Source organism: Acomys russatus, chromosome X, assembly GCF_903995435.1.
Source record: "Acomys russatus chromosome X, mAcoRus1.1, whole genome shotgun sequence".
NCBI lineage: Eukaryota > Metazoa > Chordata > Mammalia > Rodentia > Muridae > Acomys > Acomys russatus.
Genome location: NC_067169.1, coordinates 58955520 through 58983318, shown reverse-complemented (window position 1 = coordinate 58983318; position 27799 = coordinate 58955520). Strand labels below are relative to the sequence as shown.

General features: G+C 37.1%; 1 protein-coding gene across 1 annotated transcript in view; it reads right to left on the bottom strand.

The window, feature by feature from the left end:
* The window catches only part of Sh3bgrl (SH3 domain binding glutamate rich protein like), a 135464-nt gene that overhangs the window by 49540 nt on the left and 58125 nt on the right, over positions 1 to 27799 (bottom strand). The window contains exon 2 of the mRNA XM_051141812.1: positions 18620 to 19132. Within this exon, the coding sequence (XP_050997769.1) occupies positions 18620 to 19132 (513 nt within the window). The remainder of the gene's footprint in view (positions 1 to 18619; positions 19133 to 27799) is intronic.

The following is a 27799-nucleotide window of genomic DNA, read 5'->3' as shown; positions in this document are numbered from 1 at the left end:
CTTGAATAAATGGTAACATGACACACATATATAAAATTGTTTTAAGATAAATTTATTATCAGTAAGTATTTATTTGACATTTTAAGATGGAAAATAAACTTAATGAGTATACGGCAAAAGACAGTAGAGAGGGGGTAGTGAATACTACCCTTAGCCTAAATTCTTTATTTATATACCTGAAGTCAAATAGAAAAATTTCAGACAAGAAGGAGTGTTAATTGGAAAAGTTTAAATAGTCATGGTCTATAACACTAGTATTCTGATAAATGGACATAATGCCCCTAAGTTCTTAGCTTTATATTCATAAAGTATTATAGCTCTCAACCCTTATTAGAGAAACTTTTTACATTAGATGGCAATTAATAAAGAAACCCACAACAAATCAATATGCAAAGAATAAGAGATTATGGCTTACTTAGTTCTACACCCTTCCACATCTATATCATACACCCTTCCACAAGCCTTGAGGATCACTGCAAAAGAGGGAGCTGAAAGACTGTAAGAACCAGCTGGGCATGGTGGCACATACCTGTAATCCCAACACTTGGGGAGGAGGCAGAGGCAGGCGGGTCGCCGTGAGTTCGAGGCCAGCCTGGTCTACAAAGTGAGTCCAGGATAGCCAAGGCTACACAGAGAAACCCTGTCTCCAAAAACCAAAATAAGTAAAAATACAAATAAAAAATATCAGAGGATATTTACCAAAAATTAGCGTTTGCTGAACACAAATTGTCCATTGCACACATGAACTCACAGAGGCTGTGACTGTATGTGCACACATGAACCCACAGAGGCTGTGACTGTATGCACAAGATCAAGCCACTCAAATACCAGCATGGATGCGGAAGGGTTCATGAAGTCCTACCTCTAGATAATAACCTCTTTACAATTGCTGGCTGCTGGGGGATAGAGTTTTGTTTTGTTTTGTTTCATGGATGTGGCCTCTGAGAGGCTACCAGTGCTTCAGTAGATGGTCCCCATCTATGCACACACAGACAGCTCTAAGTGGATTCAGTGGGTTACAAAAAAGTACATCTGTTTTTGCAGCCGATGGGCAGCTCAGGCTTCATATGGGTCCTCTAGTAAGGGGAATGGGAGCTCTCTCTGACATGGACTCTCTTGTCAATTTTTCAATCACTCCCTCCTGGCAGGACTGCCTTGCCAAGCCACAAGGGAAGAGGACACACTCAGTCCTGATATGACTTGATGAGCGGGGGAAGGGGGCAAATGGGAGGGTTACTCCCCTCTTCTGAGGAGTAAGGGAGGGGGATATGGGAGAGGAGAGGGAGGGACAGAGGGTGAGACTGGGAAGTAAGGACAGATGGTGCTATGACCAGGATGTAAAATGAATAATAAATAAATTAATTATAAAAAATGGAAAAAGAAATACATGAAGTTAAGAGGGAAAGGTAGTTGGTAGTGGGAGATAGGGGAGGAATTGGAAAGAAGAGAATGGGGTATAGATTTGATCAAAGCTTACTATATTTGTGTATGAAACTCTTAAACAATAAATAAATTGCATTAAAATAATCTCAGTGGGAGCCCAGCGTGGTGGCACACACCTTTAATCCCAGCACTCAGGGAGACAGAGGAAGGCAGATCTCTATGAGTTTGAGGCCAGCCTGGTCTACAAAGTGAGTCCAGGACAACCAAGGCTACACAGAGAAACCCTGTCTCGAAAACCCAAAATAAGAGTAGTAGTAGTAGTAATAATAATAATAATAATAATAATAATAATAATAATAATAATAATAATAATATCAATGGAGTAAGACACTCATATTACCTACTCTAAAAGTTTATAAGCCCAACCTTTTTGAGCTGCTCCATATCAACAAAGATTCTACTTGCATTTCTATCAGACTACTTCTGAAATCTCTTGAAGATTGTTTAACTTGTCTTTCACTCTGTAAAACACATATATGAAGATAGACAAATACATATACACGACAGACATGTGGATAAACTGATTCACTGCATGCTGTAAGATATAGGAATTACTATTAGTAATTAAGTTTCAAATAAAAGAGCCTATGTTTGTCTCAGATTAGCTAACAAATTTAAACTGGTGATCCTCATAATTGTTATTCAATAAATCCCCTATTATGAAAAGACAGAGAAAAGAAGTCTTGTTCTATCATGTGTTCACCAACTCAAGATACCTTATTTGTGTGTGAACATACACACAAATATCTATCCCCAGCATAGGAAAATTATGTGGCCATATTTGGAACATGTACAGTAGAAATTCAGTCTTTAAAACATTTTAAGGGTAGTCTACAGATTGAGAGCTACCACAAATGTGCCCGAAGCAGCTGAAAAATATTCATCAAGACAAGATGTTTAATATTGTGGAGGTGAAATATTAGCTAACATATTCAGGAGGAATAGAGGATGCAAATGAAAACATGCAAATAAATTAAACTAACAATGAAAAATGTAACAAGTTTTCAATAACATAGAAACAAAGATTTCCAGAAAACAAAGATTTGGAAATGCCATTGTCACAGGCTGAATAGCAGCTTGTTTTCTCAAGTTCCAATTCTGTATAATTACTTACCACTTTCCTTTCCTAAAGTATAGGTTCTTTGTATCAAATGTCACATTCAACTAACCACAAATCATTGTGCATTCTTTTTTTAACCTTTCCTTCAAGCACTGGGGTACTGAATTTGGGGCTTCCCAAAAAAAGGACTCTGGAGCATATCTGACCTTCTTTTAATGTTTTAAAAACTGTTTGTTTTTGAGACACTCTCACTATGTAGCCCCGGATGTACTGGAATTTGCTATGCAAAACAGGCTGGCATCTGGCTTCCTTCAGTTCTCTTCCCTCTGACCCTGTCTCTAGGATTGCTACTGGACCCACTCATACTGTGCATTCTTACAAAGAACATAGGGGAAAAAAACAGTATGAGTCAAAAAAGTGGGGAAGAGGGCAGAAGAGAGAGGAAGGGTGGGAACAGGAGGATATGAGCAAGGGGATAACAATATAGATGTAATGTGAACAAATTATAATAAATACAATATTTTTTAAAAGTCAAAAAGTGAAGCAGCTAGGAAAGGAAGAAGGTGGGACAGATGGAGAGAGAGGGGGGAAGAAGGAGAGAGGAAGGGAGGCAGGGAGGTAGAGAGGGAGGGTGGAAGACTGCGATTGTTCTCTCAAGAGGCCAATTCACTTACACTGGAAAATGAATAACAGGCCTCTCTTCTGTGCTAATATTAGTATTTCCAAACAAAACAAGTGAGTGAAGTTCTTGTGGAGCCACATCTAGAATGACTAAAAACACAGGCAAAATTATAATTTATACAGAGAAAGAGGAAAGACATTTTCTTCAGCTAACAATTTTAGCCAATTATTGCTGTGCTGGTGAAATTTTTCATTCTTTCAACAAGATTCACAGTAGTTACTATTACTCATTTAAAATAAAAACATCTAGCATTCCCCAGGATGCAAGTTTAAGGCCTTTTATTTTCACAAGGGATGGTCATTACAGGGCCTAAAGTACTTCTCTAAGCTCCTTTCTTTACCAGTCTCAATTGGGGGTGCCTTGGTTGAGTAGGGCACTGATGATAGGAGAGACTGTTGACAATTTATCATTTCACTGCCTTAAAAAGTCACCACCAGGAGCTCAGGGTCCTAAGGCAGGTATTTTCTCTACAACAGAAGCAGTTTAGTTTAAAATTTTACAACGGTTCTTTTTCTAGCAATTGAACCTTTTAAAGGCATTGTACTGGGTTTTAAATTAATCTTGTCCTGTAATTTTCTTCATTAGTAATGCTATTCAACTATGCCCAATACTTGAGCTTTAGAGACTTGCACATTTAAAATGTTTAAAATACCTATCTTGAAATTTCTTTAAATCTAGTAAGTTGTAAGCCTCGTGAAATAACCACCATGTGATAGTGGTAATGTTGTCCTATGCTATGACCCCATAATGTACTGACTGACAGGCACAGGCAATACCCAGAAAAAGCAGACGAAATTTAAAAAAAAAAAAAAAAAAAAAATCAAGAAATTTATTTTTAACCTTCTCAAAATAAGAGCTACAGGCTCTTTCCAAAAATAATTTTAAAAGGCTTTGCATATTATTTTAGTGGATACGTGGGAAATATATGTTCAACTGATACCAGGTGAATGTTTATATAGTGCATAGTTCTTACTTCTCGTGTTCCTGGTTTCAAGAACCTATTCTCTCTCCCATAAAAGAATAGGCTTGCTATCTTTCACTTGTCCAGATTTCCACGTCATACTCCTGGAGTCTAGAGAAAGAAGGAACATAGAGTAGTACTCCAGTGTATTTCCATGCAAGAGTGTATGCTTCTGTCTCTGGAGAGTTTGCTAAGAGAAAATTGATCATTATCTTGCTGGGCCAGCTCCCAAGCAGTCCTTACGTGGATGAGTTGGATGACCTGGATGACCTTCTTCGACCTCGCCTAAATAAATGCTTCTAATATTTTGCTTTCAATTTGATGGTTGTAAAAATAGAAGAGAGAAAAAGCTGATTTTTATTCAGTAGACACAAACAATCATGTGATATGGTCAAGGAATTTTTATAAAAAATGAGTAACAAAAAGAAATTGCTTTCAATCTATGAAGAACCACAAAACAATCAGGAATTATATGAATGTTACAGTGTTTTAGCTATTTGTATTTGGCAACCCGTGAAGAAAATACCTTTCCTATCTTGGTGCATCTAAAATTCCAAATGTAAATCAGTATCTAATTAAGTGGCAGAAAAAGGAAAGTAATGAATCAGAGAAGATTTGGTGGAGTAGGATACGACCAACTCTCAAGAGAAGAGAGAGGAAAGGGAAGCTACTTAACAGGCAATGCAGAGAGGAATCTGTTTCACTGGGAGAGTTTTATACAGAGAGGATGAATGAGAGAACAAGCTAGACACAAGTGAAGACAGAAGGAACCAGAGAATGAGAAGGATCCAGAAGATTAGAGAAGATTGCTGAGTTAGTTTGAGGCCAAGCACAGCAATTCAAATCCCGAGAGAAAACCCAGATTGAACAAGTCAGCTGGGAGAGGAGTTTAAGCCAGAACAGCTGAGTTGAACCAGCCAGTGAAAGTTCAGAAAGAGCTAGAAAGGCTGAGCCTATTAAGCTCATTCTAGGCCTAGGTTAGACTGTATGGAGGCTAGAAGCTTCCAGGACTAAGCATAGGTGAGCAGACAAGACAGTAGCCTCTAAGATGGCAATTAGAGTGAATAATTGTTACTTTTACGTGAAATAGCCCCCAGTTTGGAAATCCTAGTGCAGGAGAGAGCCCTTATCCGATTTAGCAGTGGTATAAATAGCACAGGAATCATGTACAAAACCTGAACTTAAGTTAAAACCAAATACTTGGGAATCCTATGAGCTTTAGAAAAGCAAAGAAAAAGCCAGAGAAAATGGGAAGGATAAGACTAACCTGGAGGAGTTAGGCTTTTCTAAGTTAATGGATGTACTTAGGGTTTTTGTAAGGTACAATTATTTATATAAAATGTCCCATCCAGGTTGATCCCAGGGTGAAGAGACTCTAGATAAGGCCTGGGTGAAATTTATCAGATAATAAAAGAATGCTTTAGTGTTTTCTTCTGGAATTTCAAAGTAACTGATAGAAACAGTTCAGCAGAAAAAACACAAATCTTTCAGCTTGTCATCACAGCTCCATTTAACCTTAATCAGAACTGGCCTTAATAGAGCCTCTGTTGCACTTTCAAGTACAAGACCCTACATTGTACTTAGGGTCTAATTCCCACACCCTTCCAGGGAAATGGCAAGAAAACTGGGTAAAAGTTCAATTGAAATAATAAACTATCACCATTTTTAGGCTAATTATTCAAGTCGATGTGACTGGAAACTAGACAACAGTGAAGACACTGACGCTAGTGAGAGTTTATCAGTATACCAGCAGAGATGTCCCAAAAGAGTCTAGGCCTATGAGCACCTCATATATTGTCCTTACTTGCAGACCACATAACTTAGTCCCCTGAAAGGATATCCCATACTTTCTCATTCTCAGGCACACAAGGGTCTGAGAGGCATTCACCCCAGGTCCGTTCTTGTCCTTGAGAACTAATGTCCATAGTCTATTACACGATTGGCAGGTTTTCTTAATGAACCTGTAAACTAGAGCATGGTAGAGAACAAAAGCCACAGCACAAATAAATCATAGACTGAGAATTGGCAGAACCCAGCCTAGCTAAATCTATTCAAACTGACCAGTCTTTGCAAGGTTATTCACTCATGTCTTCCAGTTGTTCATATGGTTTTGCATATATCCACATGTTATTAAGTTAGTTCCATGTAAAAGTATAGAGCCAAGGCTCTATAAACTCTCAAATCTAGAGTGTAACTATATTGTTTATTTGGAATGCCAAATGATTGCATTTATCTCTATCTTTTTTGAATTTCATTCACAAGATTCCAAGTCAGCTCACAAATCTTAAGGTTACAGAACCATCAGCTTACTGATCTCCCAATTGGTATTAGGAATGAAACTAAAGATAAACAATTGAACTGAAAAAAAAATACATTAGTTGCTCTCTCTCTCTCTCTGCATATATATATATTTGGCTTTTCAAGGCAGGATTTCTCTGAGTAATCTTGGCTCCTGGAACTAGCTCTGTAAACCAGGCTGTCCTTAAACTCAGAGATTCATCTGCCTGTGCCTCCCAGAGTGCTGAGATTAAAGGCATGCACCACCACACCCAGCTGTAGTTGAACTTTCTTATGACTAAAATAATCCATCCTGTAGAAACAATTTAGAGTGTAAAATGTATACATATACAAGTATTCATTCATTTATTTATGTATTTATATTTCAGTGCTTGGGATCAAATCCAGGCCCTTGCTCATACTAGGTAAGCATTGCCAGTAAACTGTTATTTTCTAAAAAGCCGATTTTTAAAATTGGTTTGGCAAGTTAGGGTACTGAAAACTGTCCAGCCTTTCATACTTTATATAAGAACTGTGACTTTCTTGTTTATTCTCTTACAAAAACAATGTAAATCTGGTCAGTAAAAAATTTTTAAAAACTTTCTGCATGGTCAATATATACTTTATATGAAATTTAATTCAGTAAGGAAATTTATTTATTGTTGTTGTTGTTGTTACTTGAAAAGCTGACCTGTTGCTCACTATATATCTTAAGATAGCCTTTTCTTTTATCACACTATTAGAAAATTAGAAAATGTGTATCTCTTCCTTTTTGCGTATTCTATTCCTTATTCCTTCCAATCAGGTTATTGCATTTAGCATACAACTGAAATTATTATGTCCAAGATCACTAATAATTAATTACTTCAAAATTCAATGGCATTTTATCAGTTTTCACAATTCTTGTATAGCACTACCAAACAATGCTCCCTGAACACCTCATGTCTATCCTAGCTTCCATCCTAGACTTCTCTTGCCTTCCTCTTTTGTCTGTTCCTTTCGCAACCTTTTAAGTGTGAACTTTCAGCAAGATTGTACCCTTATCCCTAGCCCTCTTCTCATTTCATTTTGTAATTCCTTCATCGTAATTCCTTCGTAACATCGTAACACCATGTAAATGGCTGTTACACTTTTAAATTCTAGCTGCTATATCTAAGCAACTCTTCTCATACATTTCTGAATACCAAACACAAGTTTCCAATTGGTAGCCTATTTGCATTTGATGCACCATGCCATCTATTGCTACATCAGCTAATATTTAGATTACTGCTCCATTCTAATATTCTTACTGTGCATAGTAAGAAGTAGAAACAGCAATTTATTATTCATAGCTGTCTCCTTTTAAAATAGTTCTAAAGTAGGGCCCTACAAACTAGTTCTAACACTCAACAGGCTGTTAATAAAATACATCGAAGAAATACAAACACCTAGCCTCAGAATCTGTTCAGTTAGATACAAGAATCTCCCATTTGTGGTTTGAAACAGTTTCTATGACAGAAGGAATTTCTACAGCTTGAGAAATTTTTAGAAAAGCACACTTAATGTTAACATATATAATATGCCTCCTGTCTATTTCTCATATGCTTTCACATAAAATGACTCACACATAACATACAAGCCATTCATGGTGCCACATATGTTGCAATCGGAGAACTTTCAATGACTTTAGCTCAAAGTCACCCTCAGCCTCAGTTACATAGGAAGGCCTAACCTGGGGGCTTCAAGAGATTCTGTCATAAAACAAAAACAAATACAAACAAACCAAAAAGAAAAGCCTAGCATTCCAATTTCAAGAAATTCTAAGAAATCTTGTGATATGAAATGGTAGCCATTGTGGATAGACTCAGTGGTTGAGAGTGCTGTTTGCTCTTACAGAGGACCAATTTTGGTTTCCAGCACCCATAAACTAACAACCATCTGTAACACCGGTTCCAGAGGATCTGATGTCCTCCTCTGGCCTCTGTAGGCACTTCATGCATGTACTACAGACATGCGTACAAACAAAACACCCACACACATAAAATTAAAACATATGAATAAAATGATGGTCCCTTTCTCAAGTATAGGTGAGTCCAATTACTTCTACTTAAGAGAACATCTAAGAATTTTTACTTCTACTTGTTTCTAGAGCAATACATGTTGGAAGAATCCAAGGAGGCCAGTTTTATTTCTTATGAATCTCTTAGGTTGTGTTTTTATAAGATATAGTATTGTGTTTTTTTCCAATGATTGTTCTTCAATTGTTTTTTCTATACTGTAAGTAGTATGTTTATGAGCTATTTTGCTTAAATTAATCTTAAAGCAAAACCTTTAAGACTTCCATGCTCAACCAGGGGAGAAAATCTAACTCTGAAAATGAATGATTTTCAAATTTCATTAGATATTGATTTGTACTAAATCTACTTAAACATTTAGGCATAAATTATTTAGCCAAGTCTGTATTACTTTGAGTTTTCACAAAATGTAGAAACACTGACTTTAAAGTAGACATGTGCTATTGTGGCTGGCAGGGCAGGCCTCTCACCTAGAGTCTCTGACATTTGGGTAATGTTATGTTCCTTTAGGGCAGGAAGTTTGGTAGTCATAATTTCTTTTGGGAAAGTCAGATTAAATTCCTAATATGATGCAAATTCTTCTCTTAAACTCCCCATGTAATATAAATATATAATAGTATAATATAATATATAACAGTATATATAAACTCCCAATATAATCATATAACAGTACAATACAATATATAACAATGAAATATAAACATAAATAGTATTTACAAAAATATACTAAATAACATCATTCTTCAATTTCAACTTCAAAATTAAATTATAATTACTTATCTGCCTAGGTAATAACTAAATATTTTATCACAGTTTCTTCATTTTCTTTTCATACATGTCTTTCAACATCCTTTTAAAATAATTTCCCACAAATTCAAAAGTATTTGGTCTTATTCTGGGTCTTGTCAAACCACCTACTTACTCCCTTCAAAACTGAGCAAGTGTTTGTGTTACCATTTGGTAAAGTCACACCACCAGCATTTTTGCTCCCTCAAAATTGCTTAGAAATTGTGAATTTAACCTCTTTAAAAATGTAAATCAATCTTATATATCATCATCTCTATCAACTTAAAACATCTATCTAGACCTAAAAAGTAGGCCAGAAGAATTTAACCTCTTTATTCTTAATTTTAAGTAAAAACTCATTAGAAAAGCTTTATCTCAACTATCTGTTTTCAGGAACTCAAAAATCTTAACTAAGAACCGGGTGTGGTGGCGCACGCCTTTAATCCCAGCACTCGGGAGGCAGAGGCAGGCGGGTCGCTGTGAGTTCAAGGCCAGCCTGGTCTACAAAGCGAGTCCAGGACAGCCAAGACTACACAGAGAAACCTTGTCTCAAAAAACTAAAAAAAAAAAAATCTTAACTAATACAAAAAGAACAATTATGTGTATGTTCTCAAACAATAGGATCAGATTCAATGATTGTTGGTAATGAATTCCTTATAACACATATAGAAGCTGCCTTCCATGATGTCCTTCATTTTCCATTGCTCATATTAATGTTGTGAGGGTAACAGTCACAGCAAGATGTGGTTGTCTTCTCATGTCAGATAAACAATAATGGCCCTCACCTTTAAAATTCATTCTAAAATCAATTTGTTTTATCTTACTGTTGTTAGGAGAGAGGATATAAAGTGGGTTTATTAGATTGACCTATGGTACATATCTTATATTCTAACTCATCAATATCAGTCTTGGCATATCTTTACTTTGTTTTTCTGCTCTGAAGAATTCTAACATCGCTATTTGACACAATAGATTCTTATAATTAATTGTCCTTAACATCACTGTAAGCCAATTAGTTATGAAATATTTTCATAAGCTGGTCATGGTGGTGCATGCCTTTACTCCTAGCACTTGGGAGACAGAGGCAGGCAGATCTCTGAGTTTGAGGCCAGCCTGGTCTACAAAGCCAGTTCAGGATAGCCAGGACTACAAGAGAAACTCTGTCTTGAAAAATCAAAAAAAAAAAAAAAAAAAAAAAGGGAGAAGGAAGAAGGAGGAGGAGGAAGAATTTTCATGTTTTTTCAAGATCAGCAGAAAGGAAATGTTGTAGTGAACATACAATGAGTAATAATAAGTATCAAATTTGTAGGTAGATTAGCATGGAAATTAATGCCACTGTCTTCTGATCAGACTAATACGGGAGGTGGTTTAACAATGCTGTGACCTTGCTAACTTTTTAACCTTCATGGTCTATGTCTTTAATCTCAGCATGTGAAAGGCGGAGGCAGTTGATTCTCTGGGAGTTCAGAGCCAGCCTGGTCTATAGCGTGAGTTCCAGGGCAGCTAGGGCTACACAGTAACCTCAAATAAAAAAGGGGATCGTAGACCCTGGTGTGGTGAGACAGAACTGCCATCTTGACACTAAGGGTGCAAAAGCTGGAAAATGGCAAGTTATAGGCCCATACTAGGACACACTATCAAACCCAATCTCAAAAAAATATTTTTAAATACTGATTTTATAAGACTGAGACCTCTAGAGAGATCTCTAGTCTATTCCCGGAGCCCCCACTAATAGTCCGTTGTCAATGTAAAAACAAGAATTTGTTGAGTCAAAGCGTTGAGGTCTGTCCACTCTTTGAGGCTGCAGACCCCGAGAAGCAGAGGAATGGGCCTTTTGTAGATTTTAGACAAAGAAATGAGTTTGACAGTATGTGATTGGTTGGCATTTGGGCAGAAAAGTTGTAAGCAGGGAGTTATAAGCCTTGGTGTTTTGTGGTTGCATAATGGGTGGAGGGACAAGTTGACCTATGGAGAAGATTGGTTGAAGCAGTCACAGGGGGCGTTAGGAACTTTCTTAGTTGGGAGGGGTAAGTACATTTCTGGGAAAGTGGAACTTTTAAACACAAGTTGTAACACAAACTTGCTGTCCTTGAGTTAAACTGGACTCTCAGCACAAGCGGGCTGTCCTTGGGACAAACTGGACTCTTTAAGCAGATAAGATTTACAGACTTTGGCCTTAATGGTTTTTTTGTTTGTTTGTTTGTTTGTTTGTTTTGTTTTTTTAATGAGGACTATGTAGGCCAGGTTTTACTTTTCCCCAGACTTTGGCCTTAATGGGGTCCTTAAGGAGGCTGGTTCCTTCAATTTCACTTTGTTGTTAGAGAATTAAATGACAAATTACATGTAAAGTTGTGGGTACTATGCCAGGTATATTTTAAGTACTCCACAAAAGAAAGAAAAACATCTCTTAAAATTATTTTCTAGACTTTTTAATTTAATTAATTTTTTTTCACAATGGTTCAAACCAACTGTTTCACCTATACTAGGCAAGCACTCCACCACTGAGCTCTGCCACTAGTCTTATTGTATAGTGCTGTCAAGTAAAGCTGACGTTAGTTTTGTGCTAGAAATTAAAGCAAGTTAATTTATCATTTTTAAAACAATAAGTAATTATCCACCCATACTTTCCTTTTCAATAAACTTACAAATGTTATACTGGAGTCTGGCTTCCAAAAACATAGAACTTTCATTAAATACATACTGTTGTAATTTTAACAATGAGAACTATGCCACATTTGTGATGAAACAACTGTATGAGAGGTGATGGTGACATAAACAGACCAAATCGTCTTGTGTAGTGCTTGTTACCTAAGATGAATATTTCTGGTGTTTAAAAACTAAAGTTTAATTAGTCTGGACTCAGTCTTGCAAATCTACCAAACAGAAATGTTTGGTTCTAGCCCAACTCTGAAAGAGCTAAATCTAAGAATGTAATTCAAAGACAGAGTTTATAAACTATAAATATACTGCTTTCCAACTTAGTCATAGACTCATAAAAACGTACCTTTCCTTTTTAACCATGCTGGTGTATAGTCACAAAATGCAGGTTGTATTTTGTTTTGTTTTGTTTGTTTCTGTATTTGGGGTTTGGGTATGTACGCTTTCTTTTCTTTTCTCTTTTGTTTGTTTTTTTTTTTCTTTTCCTTTCTTTGTTTTCTTTTCTTTCTTTCTTTTTTTTGACACATTGTCTGACCATGGAGCCTAGTCTGGCTTCAAACTTAATATACTTGTATCTTAAGCTCCAGAGTACTAGATTATCCTTTCACACAGCCATGCTGAGCAAAAACAGATAGTGTTAAAAAAAATGATAAAGTCACAGAAGTTGTTTACACAGCACAAGCCACAAGAAAAATGGGTAAAGACTACTTAAAATGTGGCCCTGGTAAAGCCCACATGTGTATGCATACATATTAAGTTGTAAAAGAAAATGCTATTACTAGCCTCCCTCTTTCCCCTAGCCTCCTTCTTTCCCCTAGCCTGCCTCCCACCTTAGTCTCATGTACAGGCTGTAGATGAGAACACATTTACCTCATAAGAGGATCTCCCAAATATTTTTTTTATTGTATGTGCGCATGTGCATTATGTGATATGTATGTATGCATGCAGGTACCTCATGGAGAGTGGAGGGCAACTTTTAGAAGTTCATTTTCTCTTTCCACCTGTATAATAATTCTGCAAATCAAACACAGGTCATCAGCATAAATAGCATAACCATTTTTACCCAAGGAACTATCCCACACTTCCTACTTAAATGGTTATTTACTTATTTATTTATTTATTCATTTGTTTATTTTTGTTTTTTTGAGACAGAGTTTCTCTGTGTAGCCCTCACCACCCTAGAATTCATTCTATAGACCAGGCTGTTGAACTCAAAGGTATTTTGTATTTGTAATTATAAATGAAAATATTATTGTGATAGAGATATGATTTCTATGCAGTATTTACCCAAGGAGGGCATGGAAATAACAATGCTGAGGGTTCTCAAGGCAACGTGTCCTGTATTCATTGTAATCCAACCTCTGTCATTTCTAGATCTTTGGTCTTGATTAGAATATAGCTAATGTCTCTTTTGAATCTCAGTGAGAGTCTCTTCAAACACATAAATGGATCTGACAATAGCACTTCACAGTACTTTAAGGGTTAAATTAAATGTGATAATGTATGGAAAGCACTAGGCACAGTGCCTGGTGTATGCAAAGCATTAAAAAAAGACATGCCAGTTTTTCCTTATTACAGCAGCCAAATGTTGAACAGCCATTGAGAAGGTAGTACAAGGACAACAAAAAACCAACAGTAGTGAACACTTTAAATACACAAAGTTTGAATTTGCTGTAGTATTTTTAAACTTTTATTTGAATTTTTATTATGTTCTGCAAGTCTGCAACCCTTTAAACAACCAAATATGCAAAATGTAAAGCCCAATGGCTAGAAAACAACTCCTATGCTGAAAAAACTTCTTGGCTAGGCAAGTATTAAATGTCACCTTTGTCTCTTCTGCTAACAAAAGCAGTCATCATAAAAGACCTGGCCTTTTTGTCTAAAAGTATGTTTGTTTCATCTTTGTCTAGATTGGAGGAAGTAATTAAAATTGTAATTTTAAAAGGTCTCTAAGTAGGTAGCAAGGCAGAATTGAAGGCCAACAGATGGTCAAATAGTCACCTACACAACCCCTCTAACATTTAATTTTACCAATAAAACACATATAAAATTAACTCATTATAATCCAGTTAAAGCAAAAAAACCTATAAAGACACATAGTTGCCAACATCTATGGATGCCTGCACAAGATCAAGCCTATCAGTATTATAACATGGATGGGAGAAGGGTTCTTGTGGCTCCTAGCTGAGAAGCTAGACAGTAGATGGCTGCTAGCAGAGAGTCAATTTCCTTTAAATGTGTGGTCCCCAGTAGTTTTACCAAGTTCTGGTGGAATGCCTGCACCTATTTGTATAAGAGCAACACAAATAAGATTTGACATGTTATTTTTTAAAAAAGATACAAGTTGGGAGGGGTTGGTGGTGAGATCTAGGAGGAGTTAAGAGGAGGAGTAGGAAGGATAAATATGATCAAAAAACATTATGTGCATATATGAGCATCTCAACAAATAAACATATGTATTTAAAGATATATAGTTGATTGTGCAGTGCATATTTTAGAAAAAGATACCTGAGAATAGCCACAAAGAATTAAAACATTTAGCCTGACAGTGTCTAGACTTTAAGACAGGTCATTATACTTCCTCAACAGAATAACAAGTCTTTATGCCAACAACAAATTCGCATTACCCATTTCTTCTGAGATTATGACTCTCACTTACCTTTCATAATACATTCTGCCATAGAATAACCATTATTTTAAACATTTTAAAGTGCACAAGAGCTCCTATCAGTGACATGTTCCCTGCCTATGGCCATACAACCTTGAACACATCCTATGTAATCTGATCTCAGAAGTTAATCAGGATGGGGCCTGGTTAGTACTTGGATGGGAAACATGTTTCTTAAGTCTTTTTACGATGGGCTAAATTATTCCAGTGGCTTTACTACTATTACAGGGAAATCAGCTTCAACTACTGACTACCAAATTGAAGGTACAGATTTTTCATTCAGTCTTTGTGTTTGGCACTTGAAAGTTTCTATTCTCAAAAGCTTGGGGTTTCCAAACAGTATACCTATTCATTTTATAGTTTCTGATTTTGATCTTCTAATTGTTTTATGAATAATTTTAAATAAATAACATTCCAAAAAAGCTTGGCAGCTGTGGTATGCCACCAAAGCACGTTTCAAGTCAATGTTCAACTTATATATACAAAGATAGAACAGCAAAAAAAAATCCCATTACCCAAGATAAAGTTACTTAAGAATGGCATGATAAAGAATAGTGACCTGTTGCTTTACATACATATTACAAATGAAGGAAATAATACAACTAATGAATCATGACTCGTCAATCAAAAATATTCCGTATATTCCTTTTTTTTAATTACTTGTGAGTGAAAACCATCACATAATCCACCCTAAAATAGCTTTTTTAGTAGTTATAAGAGAAATAAAAAAGAAATTATTGCATATGCCATCCCTTAAAAGAAATCCTCAGAAACCACCTATATACCATAGCTTTTAAATTTATGCACCAAGACCCACAGGATGCATAAAAGATATAAAATGGAATTCAATACATATCTGAGAGAAAGAAGTAAACATAAAATTTTCCTAAGTCAACTAAAACTTTTAAATATATCATCATTCTAACAATTTCAACAAAATGTTAATACTGTATTTCTGTTAAGTTACTGCAATTTATTGTCATGTAGAAACTGGGTTCAATATATTATTTTCTTCTAAATATAAATTTATAAGGCATCACAATCTAAATTGAGACATATAATTTCTACTTGGCATCCCATCAATAGTGGGCCTAAACAATTGTAAAGAGATAAGGGAGTAGAAAGCCACATGTGGTGGCACAAACCTATAGTGGTCCCAGCACTTGGAAGACAATAGGAGGATAGAGAATTTGAGTCTAACTTGAACTATGAGATGAGTTCCTAAGTCAAAAAAATGAAGAACAGATGTTAAGTTGAACTAGGAAGTAGTAAGAAATAAAATATGAACACACAGAAATTCACTTTCTGTGGATAATTGGAAACTGAATGCTTGGTTCCCACCAAAAGAAACAAAATTAAGGCCTGAATTGCTATAGCTTCACCTAAAAATGATCAGTTTTGGCTTCCCAAAACTTCTCTACTTTCCTACCCTTGAGTGAATAAGCCACATAACCCACTTACTTACATTTACTTATGGACACAGCATCCCTTCTCCATGCTAGCTCCCCATTTTGCTATTCCCACATTTACATCTTCATGCCTACCAGTTGCTTTGCATCACTGTCAGCATGTCTTTTTTTTAATGGTTACACACAAGTTTAAATTTAAGCAACTTTCACTACATTAAAACTCTTTGGTTGGTCTGGACTCTCTTTGTAGACCAGGCTGGCCTCGAACTCACAGCCTATCTCTGCCTCCTGACAATGCATGCCTTTAATCCCAGCACTTGGGAGGCAAAGGCAGGTGGTTCTCTGAGTTCAAGGCCAACCTGTGTTCAGTTACCAGCATCCACATGGTGGCTCACAACAATCTGTAACTCCAGCTTCAGGGACCCAACATCCTCTTCTGTGTCCATGAGCATTGGGAATTCACATAGTAGACATATATGCAGGCAAAACATTTAATACACATTATCAACCCAAAGCCAAAAAACTTAAACACTCACTAGACACATAATAACTAAAAGGTATGTATCTTTTCAAAACCTTTTTAGATTCCATCAGAACAGTTGGTCCCAATTTTCTAAATCATTTGTTAAAAAGATAATGCTTCTGCTATCTTAAAGGAAAATTTCAGTACTGCAAACTGAAATTTCCTTTCTCAATAACCACCACCCCATTCATGTAAAGGAGTTCTCAAAGATACTTTCTTAGAAAAAAAAATACTCTCTTTGTACTGTTTTAGGATTATTCAAAAGAATTGCAAGATTATACTGAAGTAATCATTTATTTAGGCACTATGAAGTGGAAATTTTTTACTTTTTCATAAAAATCTAATTGGTGTAACAATGGACAAATCTTTAATTATTCAGGAAAAAAACATTAAAAACTAAACACAAATACCATAAATATCTATCATTTGAATAATCTATTAAGAGTCTTAATCCATTCTAGGGAATTTTGAAAGTTTAAGTTTTAACAAAAAGAATTACTTGATGAAATTCTTAAAGCAGTTTCTCCTTGAGTTTACTTCTGGAAGAGAAATAAAAAAGAAAGCAAGCAAAAAACAAATACCAGTATTGAAACTGCATGCCCCTACCACCCCCCACACACAAAAACTAAGTACCTGAGAGGTTCATTCTAAAAAGGATTAACCAAAGGCATTAAACTGGTAGTTGAAAATGCAGTTATTGTAGTAGATTGATACTCAAATAACGTATGTTTTAACCTGAAATATCATAATATTATGTATGGAAGACAAGATGCTTTTAAAGTGGCATCCAAAGGAAATAATAAACATTTCTATTTTTCAAACAAAACAGTCAATAACTTTAAGAGTACATTTTCTTATCTTTTAAAAACAGTCTAAACACACCCAAACATGTTGGCAAAAGACAAAGATCAAGGTTCAAGGTTCTGGTGATTTCATATAATCTTCAGTTCTATTACAAATCCTCATAAATGTAACTGTAAACAAGCTGAGATCTCTACCCCTCTCAAGCTGAAGGAGTTTCTACATTCAAATTCCTTTGCCCACACATCTGCTCCTGCCACTACTGGCCTTTCTCCCCCTCCTGGGTTTGCAAGAACAGAGGATCTTTCATTTAGCACTAGTATGCATGCATTCCACTTTCACCTCAGTTTACCCAATGCCCCTCAGATACGTTTAAAAAAAAACCTGTTATTCTACGTTAACAATTGGCAAATGACTTAAGAAAGAAAATCGTATCTTACGACGAGGCAGCAACTCAGACGCCACATGTTCTTTTCCCAGTTTTCACCCAGTCTTAAAGGAGTGGGGTTTTAAGAGGAAAATCTTTCAAAGAAAAAGAAAAAGTCAAACTAGGAGCCAATGCATGTGTGTGTGTGTGGGGGGGGAGACATTAAATAAAAATCACCCCCACACACCAAAAAGAAGAGAAAAAGGATGGAGGTGGTCGAGAAGGTAGAAGAGGAGGAAGCAGCAGCAGCAGCAGCAAGGAGACCACCACCACCAAAAATCATGTGTATCATTGTTCCTGACTTTCCCCTATTTTTTTTAAAGTTATATACCCTGCCTACCCCGTCGCAAAATAATTCCATTACAGAGGTTTTACAATAATCCTAGTACCTCAAGAGTCTTCCACTCCCTTCCCATCAGTACCCCCATCCTTTACAGAAATGCACTACTTCCCCTAAACTCGGGCATTTAGAGCATATTTGTTACATGTCTCACTCTTGAAAGCCTGAATGCCGATGTTTCAGTGGGTTTTTGTTTGTTTGTTTGTTTGTTTGTTTTTTAACTTGACTTCACCTAACCTTGAAGTCTCTAAATCAGGTACCTCCGCCCATCCTAACTAAACTTGGTAGCTTTCTTTTTCCTTTAGAAAAGAAATATGGCACTAATGTCTAAAGACAAACAAAGGTAACTCCAAGGAAAAAAAAAACTGAAATCGACGCAACAAAGGAAGAAAGGAGAGAAGGGTATAGTGGGCGATGCTTGCGTCTTCTAAGGAGAAGCTTCTAGTGTAACTTCTGCAATTTAACGGTTCTGGGGCAGAGGAAGACTACTGTGCTGGAAAACAACAAAGGTGGGCTCCCACTCTCCTTACCGCGGTAGAGCCAGAAGAAGATGCAATATATACGCGGATCACCATCGTGGAAACAAAGGCTTGTGGTCGGTCGCTGGAGTCTTGGTAAGGGCTGCGGAACAGCTGCAGCAATGGCTGGAACCAAGCAAGGGGCCAAACAGAGGTTGGAAGACGAGGGTGGGGGAAGGTGGAAGGGGAACTAGCCAGAGCCCCGCCTCCACCAGTGGCTGCTTTCAATGAGCTTCCAGCACTGCAGTCCCAGCCCCAAACCCCGGAAGGCTCAGGCTCATTTGCATCATTTCTAAATTGTTTTTTTAAAACACAGGATCTCGAACAGCACCGCGAGATCTGTTGAAACAATTCCTTTTGACCATTCCCTATCCGGGAAGGGGGCGAGGGAGAAATAAAAGACCGGAGGAAAAAAAGAATCCCTGATTTGCACTCGATTAGAATAAAGGACCCCTTCCCTTGAACACGAGAAGTTTTCCGAGTTACTTCCTGCTCAGAAATGTATGTAAATAAGAGAACTGAAAGCTAACTTTGTGCTGAATCCAGACACTAGTTTAATTTTTTAAACCCATGTTATCAAACCCTTGTATATTTCAAGGCACCTAGAATGAAGTGAGTGATTTTTTTTTTAACCTTGGTTGGAGGCAGGAATTGATTGAGTGCTGAAGTGCTGCTCTATGAGGAGGACTGGAGAGAAGTTTCACGTTTCCTGAAAGGGCAGAATAGGTTTTCTTTTTGTTCAGAGTTTTGTTAAAATAGGGAACAATCTTTTAGTGGGAATTTGCAGGAGATCTAGTTGACAACTCTTGAATGAAGAAGGACATTGCAGAGAAAAAAAAAGTATCAACAACTCTGGAATGAAGGAGGAAATTGCAGAGAAAAAAAAAGGTATCTGAAAATACTTTGAAAGTTCTTTTGTGCCCTTGATGTCTTACACCTGTAATTTCTGCTCTTGGAAGGGTGAGACATGGTTGCCAGGAATTAGAAGCTGGACTATGCTACAAGTTGAGACTATTAAAAAGCAAAGCCAACCAAAAAATTTTTTTTCTTTTTAAAAATAATTTATTTAATTTTAACTTATATGCATTGGTGTAAGGGTGTCAGATCATGAAGTTAAAGTACAGTAAACTAGAGTAATCTAGCCACTATCCTCATTATCAACATCATGACTACTGTTAAATTTACTTCCCAATTCAAATGACAAGGAAAATCTTTATGATCATAAATCAAAATCAAATTATGATTTTGGAAAAATCTATATAGTTTCTTTTACATTCAAAACATCACCTTTTGACATTTTACATTAACTGCTTGAACCTATAGACTCTTACAATAATGAAAAAATAAATAAACAGGAAAAACAAAATATTTCTATTAGTATATCACACACAAACACACAAACACATACACAAACACGCACGCACACATGCGCACACACACACACTTTTGTAATAGATCATATATTAATGTTAGTGAATATGAGCCAATAAGTTCTATAAATAAAATCTGCTGATTTGTAATAATAAGATTTCTGACACATTTTAAAAAAGAGACTGTTAACCATATTTCCAAGGTAAAGATAATGGATATTATTATACTTTTAGGCTTGTTCCTCACTACTGTCAGCTATCTTTGGGATTGGTATTCTAGATTGCTTATTCTAGAATGGTCATTTCTGCTTAACTTTTCTATAGACAAATCATCCCAGATTACTTGCTTTTATGATTTGGCTGGAAAGCTAACTGTCAGTCTGAATAAGCTGGGTTGGATCAATGATTTCAAATAGTGCATGTAATCCATTCCCATAGAAAACCATGGTAGCCAATGCCAATGCATTTAAAACCTTAAAAATAAACTCATACTTAGAAAACATTGAACATCGTGTTATGTGTCCATAGTTCCTGTTACTCAAGAAGATTACTTGGGTTCAGGAGTTCCAAGCCAGCACAGACCACATAATGAGGCACAGTCCCAGTACCTAAGGAACATTTCAGCCTTTCCAGATACAGGGGATAGGGCAAGAGAGGGTGTTTTCAATTTTTATTTTATTTATTACAAAATGCTATTTTATAAAAATTTACCTAAAATATACTTATGTAGTTCTGCCATGTTAGAAAATATGATTTTGAGTAGTTTTATGTGTTACAAATTTACAGGAACACCAAAAATGATATAAACAATTGTCCTGGCTAGTGTTTTGCCAGCTTGACCCAAGCTAGATTTATCTGGGAAGAGGTACCTGAAGTCAGACAATGTCTCCATCAGATTGCCTGTAGGAAAGTCTATGGGGCATTTTCTTGATTACCAATTGATGTGGGAGGGCCCAGGCCATTGTGGGGTGGTGCCACCCTGGGCTGATGATCCCAGGTGCTATGAGAAAACAGGCTGAGCAAGCCATGGGGAGCAACCCAGTAAGCAGCACTCTTTCGCTCTTCCGTTCTTCCACTCTTCCTTAGCTTCTGCTCTTGCCTCCAGGTTCCTGCCTTAGTGATGGGCTGTTACCTGACAATATAAGAGGAAAAAACCCATTCCTCCCTAAGTTGCTGTTGGTCATAATCATTATCACAACAATAGAAACTTAACTAAGACACCAGTTCTCTATTACTGAACATATTGTTTAATTTCAATTATTCTGTATTGTAGTAACACCATAGTGTGTATCAATAAATGTTTACCTACATCTCTAGTAATTTATTAGAAACAACTTGTTTATAGTGATATGGCTCAGCTGGTTAAAAGCCTAACTAAGTTGAGTTTGCTACTGGAACCCACAAGGGAAGGAGAAGACAGATTCCTAAATATTGTCCTTCGATCTCCACACATGCACCATGACACATGTGTGACCATGCACATATAAACAACAACCATGCACAGACACAGACACACACACACAGACACTATGCACATCATTCATACACAATAATAACAATTAATATAATCTTAAATTTTAATTGTTTGATGCAGAATTGCTGGCAAACTGAATAGACACTGGGGATTACAGTTATAATGCTATAAGTAAACCCATTATCAACATTGACTAGGTTGAAAAAAGAATGTTAATTGATTGAAGAACAGTCTTATGTTACCCTAGTCATGATAATTAGATTGTGGAGATTTGAGTTAAGTTCTTATGTTTTGGTTGTAGAGAATAGTCTGAATACAATCCTTTTATATTTATTTATCTGTACTGTGTGTGTGTGCAAGTGCAGGCATGTGAGTGCAAGAATGTGCCTGTAATTGTGTTTGTGGATTCTGGCCTGCACACATGAGAGGTCTAAGGACAAATTATGAGAGTCAGTTTTATCTTGACACACTGGAATTCAGAGATCAAACTTAGGTCATCTTGTCCACCTGCAAGGGCTGTTGAGTCATCTTGCCAGCCTAGAGGACATTTTTTAAAACAAATCTTACTCTACATGCCTCTCTCGACAAACACCCCTTGATTTACCCGATGTACCACACTCTGCACTTTTCTAAGTTGGGGATTAGTATTTCTTTGCTCTTCATTCCCTTTGCTGGAATAGATCTCCACATGTCAATGGTGATGTGCATAGCATTGCCAAACTATACATTTTAGTTTCCTGTCCTGGATTGTTGGAACATTGTTGTACAGGTGTTTACTAAGACAATTTCAGTGGTCTTGCCATACAGTTGTGGAATTATGAGGTACAGCATGTGCTTGTAGTGAATAGATGGAATTTCAGAAGCATCAAAATTGAAGATGGTTCCCATGAAGTAGGCCTCTGTGGAAGAATATCAGTAATCTCTGCAAAATATGATGGCCTAGGATAAGAAGTAGAGGAAGCCTCCTATCCAGTCTACCTTGTATCCCAAGTTACATTTCATCACGCTTATTAAAGTGTTCTCTATACTCACTTGATAATCCACTTCATAATGAGCTAAGTCTCCTAATTTTATTGTTTCCCCCTGAATGCTCTTCCTATTTCATTGTCTGAACTGTCTCTTCAGGATAACATGTCTTTCTTTTCAAGTCTATTTATGTATTTTCATATCTTTCTCAGGATTAGAAATTCCAGGGACACTCATCTTTACACACATATACACTGAGAAAAAGAAAATGTTTTCTTTTCTCTTTTTAAATATTTACTTGTTGGGTTTTTTTTTTTTCAATTTAAAAAGTTACTTATAAAAAATCTAATAATGTATACAGTATTCTACTTGCATGTATGCTTACATGCCAGAAGAGGGCACCAGATCTCATTATAGATGGTTGTGAGCCACCATGTGTTTGCTGGGGATTGAACCAGTGCTCTTAACCTCTGAGTCATCTCTTTAGCCTGTACCTGTTTGTTTAATGAGTCCCCCCCACACACACTCCCATCTGTCTGTGTGTCTGTCTCTGTCTCTGTCTCTCTTTCTCTCTCTCTCTCTCTCTCTCTCTCTCTCTCTCTCTCTCTCTCTCTCTCTCTCTCTCTCTCAGTCTCTCTGTCTGCCGGTCTGTGTGTCTGTGTGTGTGTGTGTCTGTCTGTCTGTCTGTCTGCCTCCCCCTCCTCTCTCTCTCTTTCTGTGTGTGTGTGTGTGTCTGCATGTAAGCATACACCCATACCATGTCATGGGAGTGAAGGTCAAGAGACTATTCTTTCCTTCCAACATGTGAATCCCAGAGATCAAACTCAGGGGTCTTGGTAACAAACCCCTTTACCCATTGAGTCATCTTTCTAGGCTTAGAAAATGGACTGCAATGCTCTGTCTCTGTCTGTCTGCCTGTCTCTCTCTCTTTCTCTTTATTATTATCATTATTATTATCATTATCATTATTATTATTATCATTATTATTATTATTATTATTATTATTATTATTATTATTATTATTATTATTATTATTATTATTATTCCTTCTCTTCCCCCTTCCTACCTTTTCCCCCTTCTTTTTAAAAATTACTTTAATAAGTCTGGAGAGATGACTTAGTGATGCTCTTTCAGAGGTCCTAGGTTCAATTCCCAGTCACAACACTCTGTAATTCCAATTACAGGGGGATCTGATGCCCTCTTCTGGCCTCCATGAGCACTGCATTCCCGTGGTGCCCAGAGATGCATGCAAAATACCCATACAAATAAAAGAGTGATAATAATAAAAAACTCAAAAAATATTTTGAAGATAACCTGAAGTATCTAAGAAAGACAGTTATTTGTTTTTGAGTTATTTTAATTTTTGTATGTGAATATTTCCCCTGCCTGCCTGCCTGTCTGTGTATATGTGCACTACCCGCATGTCAGATGCCTTTAGAGCCCAGAAGAGAGCATCTGATACCCTGGAAGTATAGTTACAGCTTTACAGACCCTTGTGAGCCACCAAAGAGTTGCTGGGAATTGAACCTGGGTCTTCTGCAGGCATCCAGTGCTCTTAATCACTGATCCATCTCTCCAGCTCATAATCCCATTCCAGAAGGGAATATTGAATTTTCCTGTCCTCCACAGCCACCAAACATGAACATAATGCACATACATAAGTGCAGACAAAACACCCATACACATTAAAACAAATAAATTAACTATATATGTATGTATTTACTATTTGAGAATTTTAGATATGAATACAGTGTATTTTGATCAAATCTACCCACTACTACTTCTACTTTTTCTCCTCCTCCTCCTCCTCCTCCTCCTCCTCCTCCTCCTCCTCCTCCTCCTCCTTCTCCTCCTCATTCTTATTCTTTTTCTTTTGGTTTTCTGAGACAGGATTTTTCTGTGTAGCCATGGATGACCTGGAACTCTCTCTATAGACCAGGCTGGCCTGGAACTCTCTCTGTAGACCAGGATGGCCTGGAACTCAAAGATCTGCCTGCCTCTGCCTCCCACATGCTGGGTTTAAAGACGTGCACCTCTTTTTTAAACCTACTACATCCAATTAGTATGGACAATATGTGGATGGGGGTAAGGCTGCCCATTGGAGTATAGCAATCCTATCAGGAACTCCAGTCTTGGAAATTTACTCAGTTGTTTTCTCTTTTTTTCTTTCCTTTGTTCTTTTGTTTAGTTTTTTAAATCCAGGTAACCCACTTCTTCCTTATTTAGTTCTTCAGTATTTCTAATTTTTTTATTACATTTTTATTTATTTTGTGTGTACATTTTGTGTATGCTTGTGGGTGTGCATATGTCATGGCACATGCATGAAGGACAGAGAACAACTTGTGGGAGTCAGTTCTCTCCATCCACAACGTGGGTTCTGGGGATGGAACTTGGGTCATTAGGCCTCGTGGCCAGTGTGCTTTTACATGCTGATCCATCTAATAAGCTACCAGTCTTTGACAGTTCTGTTTGTTTCTTTGTTTTGATAAAGAATCTCAATATGTAGTCCTGGATGGCCTGGAATTCATTGTATAGACCAGGTTGTCAGTTGTCATCAAACTTATAGAAATGTGTTTGCTTCTGCTTCCAAAGTGCTAAAATTAAAGGTACACACCACCACACCCACTTCATCTTTAATATTTTAAAAGAACATTAAAAATAGCATGTGATATTTTTAATTGCCTTTAGCAAGTATTCTAATATCTAAATAGGAAATTAGGAAGAAGTCAGCATGGCAGGGGAATCTTAACACATGGATGATGTAAAATAAAGGTCTATGAAGGAGAAAGGGAACTATTGAGGAGGGAGGTTTAATAAAGTGTGAAAGTGGATGGAAGGGTAAAGTAGATCGTGTCATCGGGAAAAATAACTAACATCGAGGGCATTTGAAAAGTGTATATGGAAACTTTCACATATAATATATATGAGTTTGGTTGGAGTTACTTTGCAGAAGGAATACACTCCTCCCAGAAGCCATATGTTGCTAAATAGAAAGCCTAATGCCAGATTTGAGATAATTTACTAGAACTGTTGGTTAATGGGTGTGTCAGAGTCCTCCCAAATAGCACAACCTATTACCTTTGCTCCTGGTTGCCCGCCAGAATCTGATCATAAGAGGCTTCTTTTGCTGAAGACACCACATACTTTGCTCACAAGACATGCACAAACTAAGATGGCACAAGTTTCCTCCTCGGTGGATAGCATTCACAGTACCAAATGGTGCTATGTAGGCTACTGGGTAAAAGATGTCATCAACAGTTTAATCCAGCTATGAGGCCTATTGACTATGGTAATTACCAGCCTGACAAGGTATGTCCACTGTACAGCAATGGTATGAATGTTATGGTGGTAAAGAACTATTTTCTGATTGCACTGGAGTCCGGCTTGACAAGAGGAAATTCATGTCTGGTACAGTAAATCTGACCAAGAACTCATGATTAAAGAGCTCATAGGCCCAGGGATGAACCTATTATCGCTATTTTGCTAAATGAAAAAAGTATCAAACCACATTCTATACCTGTAGATCAGTGCATCTCTCAGTCATCATCAAAGAAGTTCTCTGTGTACAGGTTAGTGGCAAACACAAATTCGCAACTGGTCACAGTGAAGAGAATAAGTATCTGGAGTGTTTAATCCTAAATGGGACATCTATGTTATACCTTTTCTTTCTGTAGTTGTTTAAGTGAGAAATATCCCCCATCATCTCAGTCCTTTGAACACTCGGTCACCAGTTGTCGGTGCTATTTTGGAAGGTTTGGGTGTGGCTGTACTGGAGAATGTATGGCACTGGAGGTTAGGCTTTAAGACTAAAAAGCCCTGCTGAGGAGGAGGGAATGGGGGAAGGAGGTGAGAGAGTGGGACTAGGAGTAGAGGAGGGAGGGGTTTGCAATCAAGCCATAAAATGATTAAATATATATTAACTAATTGGGGGGGGGACTATCATTTTACCTGGACCTCTCCAATTCATGCTTGTGGTTCAAGGTGTGAGCTCCCTCCTGCTCAATGCCCACCACTTCTTACCATACCTCTGCTCTGCCACTAGGGACTCTTACCTCTTTGGAACTGTAAGACAAATAAACTCTTCCTTCTATAAGTTGCCTCAGCAATGGTATTTTATCACAGCAATAGAAAAGATTATTCCCTCCAATACTCAGCGACCATCTCAGGAGAAAGGATGGAAAGATTATAAGAGCAAGTGGCAAGGGAGGCCTGGAAAGAAAGTCTCTTCTGAACATGTGTTATATAGTAGATTTTTTTTCTAGGGAGATGCAACACCCCTACTTCTATTGACCCCAGAAAGGGAGCTCAAGACAATCCAAAGTGATTATTACACCAATGTCCAATTTTGTGAATCAGTGAGGTTTTTGTTAGAGTTACTAACAAGAATTGGGTGAGGGATTACTTAAAAAGAGCAGGGATAACTCAAAAGCATCTGCATCATCAGAAAGTCTACTCCAATAGAAAGTCTGTAACCTTAGACCCCTCTACACATGACGCAGGTAGCTCCACAGTTGACCATGCCATGTAGCAGCCTGTTCCCTCCCCTCGCTCCTCACAACCTTTCTGACCCCTTCTTCCACAAGCTTCCCTGAGTCATAAAGAGGGTGATAAAAATGTCCATCTATAGGCAAGAATTAGGCCACTGTGCCACAGCAACAGTCACTTACTCTCAGTAGCTTCACTTGTGGCTATTAGTCTTATTAAATACTATCCACTGAAAAGAATTATTTTTCTTTTTATATGATGAGTTGAGGCTCACAACAACAGTTATTTATGGATGCAAATGCTTAGAAGACAGTTTAACTTGACAGGCACATCACATCCATTTAATAAACAACAGCAGTGGCTTCTCCATTGGGGCCTAAAACCTCCTCAATCACAAGTTTTTTTAAGCTGTATTTTATATATATATATATATATATATATATATATATATATATATATATATACACACACACACACACACACACACACACACACATACACAGTGTTCTGCCTGCATGCCAGAGGACATTAGATCACACTATAGATGGTTATGAGCTACCATGTAGTTGCCAGGAATTGAACTCAGGACCTCTAGAAGAGTTCTTAACCTCTAAGCCATCTCTCCAGCCCTCAACCACAAGTTTTTAAGTTCCAGTATTAGATGGGAATTTCTCCCTGTGGAGTGGACCTTATGCCAAATCAGAAAGTTGGTTGTATTTATAACCACTGGTGTCACTATTACAACTCACTTTCCACTTCCATCATGAAGCATGCAGGATCCACAGCTGAGTGGGACTTTTGGTGTTAATCTTTCCAAGCATCCCTAGTAGCAACTTCTGGCACCACAAGAGTTAGCTCTCAGAAAGAGCATCAATCCATCCAATCCTTTCATTATTT